Here is a 5,434-nt window from a genome sequence, read left to right as displayed (position 1 = left end):
TGTTTTGTTTTCCCGTGGCAACGCACGGGCATTTTACTAGTTCATTTTTAAAATGTTCAGATTTCAAATAAATGTTTAGCTTTCAAAAAAAATCAGATTTCAAAACAAATGAAAATTTTAAACTTGAAAACTATTCCTATTTTAAAAGTTTAAAATTTTAAAATTGTCCAAATTAAAAATATACGAAAACATTGGAATTTTATTAATGTTTGAATTTGAAATTAATCTATATTTTAAAATTGTTTCGATTTTGAAATTTTCAAAAAAATATGTTTTTCAATAAAACAAAAAACTACGAGAACCTCAAGAAACCTCAAAAAACCTATCAGAAGAACCACAATAAACATGGGCAAAAAAGCAAAAAAAAAATTGTAGTACAACTGGCAAGAAAGAATATCTATACGGGTAGGCCCAACCCCGAGCATGGGCGGAACGCTTCAGGCGCTGAATAGAAATTTCCTTACACGTCGCCTTAGAGCAAGAACATTAGGGTAGCCAGCAGCTCGCTACATAGGTTTGTCATGTTATCTATAGCCAACTCATAACCACTATATACAACAATTGACTCTAAAAGCTACTATTCTATTAAAATATGTGTCACCTTTCACTCTCACATCTAACGTTATATATGATGTCCCCATAGGGGGCTTCACAGCGATTTGAGCCTCGTAGCCGTTGGATCTTGTTTGGTGGTGGATCTCGTCCGTCCATTTTTTCACTGTAGAGTAGTCCAGGACGAGGCCCTCGCGCGAACCCGTTTTTTATCCATGGGTCATGTGGCCCGCCCGGCCCGGCGTCGTCGCTCCCCTTCTCCTCCTCCTCTCCCTCGCGCAGCTGCCTCCCACTGCCACCCCGCGCCGCCTCTTCCCTTCTCCTCCCGTTGCGCCGCCCCTTCCCTCGCCTGCGCATGGCAGCGCCGCCGTCCGCCGTCGCCTCGCGATCCCAGCCCCGCCGTCGCTGTCGCCTCGCGCCCCCAGCCCCGCCGCTAGCTCGCTCAGCCGCCACATCCCGCGCCATCTCCGCCCCCACGCCGCTCGTCGGAGGCCGGCGCGGGCGATGGGCGGCCGGCCGACCTATGGAAGGGGCCGTCGGCGCGAGCTAAGGGGCAGCGCTGCTCGTTTCCGCGGAGGCCGATCTCCGGCAGGGGCCGCCGGCGTGCAGACAAGGCTTCCGAGACATTTTTGCTGGTCATGGCGGCCATGGGGCTTGGCCGATTCACGCACTGGCTGTGGCCGGGCACGGCGGCGCGGGTGGCCAGCCACGAGCTCCCCGCCACGGCCCTGACGAGCGCCTCCTTACCGGACTTCCCCTCCGGCTTCCGGGAGCCGGACGCCGTCACCTTCTCGAGCGCCGGCGCAGGCGGCCGCCGCGGGCGGCAGCGGAGGGCCAGGAGCCAGCGCCGCGGCCGCGGGGAGTGCAGGGTCGACAAGGAGTACGACATGGTCATCGTGCCGTCCGACGCTGGCGGCTGCCTGTCCGGGTCGGAGTCCGACGACTCGGACTGGTCCATCGGCTGGCTCGAGCCGCAGGCGCTGGAGATGCAGACGGACGGTGACCCCGAGACCGGCTTCGCCGTCCTCGTTCCCTGCTACCGCCGCGGCCACGCCGAGCAGCCCAGGGCGCCCGAGGGTCGCTTCCTGGGCGCTGGCGCTCTCGCCGACGGACGCCTCTCTGGTGAGCACTGCTTCAGTTCTTTGTGTTTACGTTTGCTCAGAAAGTCAGAATTGGGAAGAAATCATTGCCACGTTTGCTTTGATTATCAAACTATTATTATGTCCCCGCGTGTTGAATTTAATAGGAAATCACTTGCTGTTGTAGATAGTACAGTACTCGTACCAACAGTTCACGTTATAAACTCAATTTTTGGCAAAGTCTGAATATCTTTCAGTTATTGGTCGTCTGTTATTGATTTGGCAATAAATTCAGTTTGTTAAGCTAAATACTCCAAATTTCATGATAAGATCCAAATTTCATGTCTTTTGCTGTTGTAGTACTAGCATTTAAGGGGCACATCGACTACTGGTCATATGCCATTTTCATGTTTGGTGCTGTTGATTGCTGGGTTACGTTGCCTTTTCTATGCTTTGAGCTTGAAAATCCAAATTTCATGTCTTTTGCTGTTGTAGTACTAGCATGTATTTTTATTATTAAGTGAATGCTGACATCAGAAAGGATGATGCTGCCGCCAAGACATGTGGTCAGAGGACCACAACAAGTTGTCCGCACCCTGCTCGCCATTGTCCTCCGCCTCTGGGGCGTTCTGAGTTAGGTCTTGGTTTAGATGATCAACAAAAGAAGAAAATAAATGGTTAACTCAAGTTGCTCACGAGTGTTTACTTTATATTCAGCTTGAGATGGATAAATCCATGGCAAAGCCATCCCAGCGCCACAAGCAGAATCACAAGAGGTAAAGAATCTTCTCAACAGGTGATGAAATAAATTTATAGACTAATCAGTTGGGGCTCTATGACATACTTTGAATTTGGATTGCTTTCGAACAAACAAGCAATTTATTGCATATTTCTGAATTCAGAGTGTATCTGAACCCGCAAGCAATATGTCCATGCTTTTGAACCAGCAAGATGTTATTAGTGTTGCTTTTGGACCTGAGGCTTGCTCTGTAATCTGTAGTAATAAGGCATTGCCAAATTTAGCACCGCTTTTACTGTAGAGTTTTTCTTAACCTGGCTATCAAGTTTCAGTGTGTTTCGTAAGTAACAATTAACAGTAGTAGTACCACTGTGTAAGTCACCATATTCTGTTGTAGGATTAGTGATCTTAGACCGTCATTTTATCCATGCATCGGATCTTGGCTTTAAGCGGTTTCGGTCACAGAGTACTCGAAGCCAAGATCCGATGCGGATATTTGTGGTGGCCTGAAGATCCCCGTTGCAAGAAAAACCACATCCTGTGGAAGTAAAGAACCCGATCAAATCATTGTTTCAATTCTTTTAGTAGCCTTTCGAGTTTTAAGAAAATCTTCCAGATTGGAAAAGAAAATGTTAAGTAAATGAACCGGGACAGTTTTCTGTAGCAAATAATATGGGACCAAGTGCCAGATTTTACAAGTACAAGTCAACCAATTTAATAAGTATGCAGCTCCAAACTTCATAATCGTTGCTTTTGCATCTTCTGTCATTCTTCATTGTGCATGCCAGATATTCTCTTTTGTTATTTTTATCAGACGGTTCTGTTGTATTGTGCATGCCAGATTATTTGTTATGTATACCCGAGGTGATGAAAAAAAAAATCAAGTAGGATGCATGGGAAATGAATTTATTTGTGTGCTTTGTTGTCTACATACTAATTCGTTTATTTCTGAAATTTAGCTTTGTTTTGTGACCTGTCCGTGCATGGTATCATCGATAATATATGAATAAACTCCAGGGAAAATATGTTTGTGTTGGATTGTTTTGGAGCTCATGTTCCTGTTAATTTTCTGAACATTCAGACTTTTGTCCGATGTTTTATCTGAATGTGTTTATTTCATAAGGTCTTGCTATTTTCTGAAATCATTTGTCAGATTTGAAGTCAGTGGTCTAATTTGATATATCTTTATTGAAGAGAGACAAGTAAACGGGACCAAGGAAAGTTATTTAACAGACTCTGCTTAATTTAGGTTCTATTCCAGATATGCATTAGTTCAGCAAAGTTGATGGCCTATTCCGTGTATGTGGCGTTCTTACCCTGTTTAGGACATTGCGTGTTGTCAATGAAGCGATTGTATCCGTTGATGTCCTTGCGATTCAAGGTGCCCACCCATCTCTTCCTGTTGATTTGCCTCCTGCCTTCTCTCTTGCAGTTCCCATAGTTTCTAATATTTGTTTGTGTGGATGTTTTTGTATCTATGCAGATAAGGTGTTCGAGGAAAATCAAACGAAGCTGCAGGTAGAGGTTAATTCATTTTTATGTTATGGTGTCTACTCAATAGTTCATTTCTTCTAAAATATACTTGCTATCAATGATGAATTACCTATTTGATATTACTCTCTCTTAGTTATGTGAATTACCTATTTGCCAGATCCTTTATTTTGGAGATTGGTTATTTATTTATGGCCCAAATCACCATACTGATTCTCTAATAGAGGGTTTAGTCACTTGGTTAATCGGCTACTACATATCAATTGAGATTGCACGGCTACTACATATCAATTTCCTATTAGTGATAGTTATAAATGTTCACCTTTTTTTTGTTCGCTATATATGAAATTATCTGCTATATGCAAATCATATAAGTGCAGATTATTGCAAGGTATTAACGTGTTAAACTCTATTGCAACAAACTGCAGCTGCACATCTTATTTTCTATATCAGTTGGAATATGCACACTTTCAGCTTTTATCGTATTGGGTCCATGAACATCAATCTCTGCAAACTAAAACGGAGAACTGCACATTATAGTTAGTGCAGGTTATATTATATGGGTATTTGTTCATACACGTGCACAGATTGCTGTCCAGAATCCATGGCCAGGAGACCTTGAGGTCAGAGTGCAAGAAGTTGTAGCTTCAGTTCAGATAGATTAGCGGGTCTATGATGCTTTTCTACTTGCTAATTGCTTGCATACTAATCTCTGAGACTATATAGTGTTAAATGTAGATGGGCTGCAGCCCAGTAAGGCAGCCCATATAGTCTACAATTCCTGAAATCTCAAGGCCCATCACGTTGGCAGCTTGGGACAGCATTGGGGGACAAAGTTTAGTCCCACATTGCTAGTTGGGAGAGAGTTGGAGTGGTATATAAGGGCTGCTGTTCTAGTCATTCCAAGTGAGTGAGAATAGAAGAAGCCCTCGCGCACTCCTCCTCCTCCGCCCGCCCGTCTCGGCTCGGCACGGCACGCACGCACGTCGCGTTTCGTGACTCGAGTTCGAGTTCGAGTTCGAGACACACTCAAGGAAGCCTAAATTTTTGCTTGGTGCACCAACTATGTTGGGTACGTGTAAATAGTGCTCTTAGATCTCTCTCTCTCGCGCGAAGTTCCTTTTGCTGTGCTACTCTCTAGTCTTCCCCATCCCGGCGACTGCGTGCACAGCCGTCCGGGAGAGCAGGCCTCCGAAACTCCGTCCGTTGAGATCCTGCACCGGGAGACGGGCGATAAGGTTTTTGGGGAGCGTCTCGGCGCGACTGCTCGCTGCTGTTCGTCTTCTTCTTCAACGACCCGGCTGCTTCATCGACAGATCCGACTACACCATGGGCGACATCAACAATACCCATGGTGGTGGTGGTGCTGGTCTGCCGATGCGACCTTCCCGGTTGCGATGTACGTGCTTTTCCTCTCCTACCTTGCACTCGCTACTTGTTCCATGTTCGGATCCGATGCATGTGCTTAGTCTGATGTGTATGGTTAAGTATGCTTGTGCATCTCTAATGCTGTTTTCGGTAATTAATCTCATACGGAAATTGCCTAATAATCCAACAATCCAAAAACCTTATG

At 45.4% G+C, this 5,434-nt stretch overlaps 1 protein-coding gene across 1 annotated transcript; it reads left to right on the top strand.

The window, feature by feature from the left end:
* The first annotated feature begins 1,177 nt into the window (after window positions 1-1,177).
* On the top strand, window positions 1,178-2,023 carry LOC124651433. The gene has a single exon (XM_047190532.1). It carries the CDS (start codon window positions 1,191-1,193, stop codon window positions 1,875-1,877), a length of 687 nt encoding a protein of 228 aa, XP_047046488.1. The 5' UTR covers window positions 1,178-1,190; the 3' UTR covers window positions 1,878-2,023.
* The last annotated feature ends 3,411 nt before the right edge of the window (window positions 2,024-5,434 follow it).

The sequence above is a fragment of the Lolium rigidum genome, chromosome 5 (assembly GCF_022539505.1).
Source record: "Lolium rigidum isolate FL_2022 chromosome 5, APGP_CSIRO_Lrig_0.1, whole genome shotgun sequence".
Classification (NCBI taxonomy): domain Eukaryota; kingdom Viridiplantae; phylum Streptophyta; class Magnoliopsida; order Poales; family Poaceae; genus Lolium; species Lolium rigidum.
Note: the sequence above shows the minus strand (reverse complement) of the source record. Positions and strands in the feature narration are given on the sequence as shown.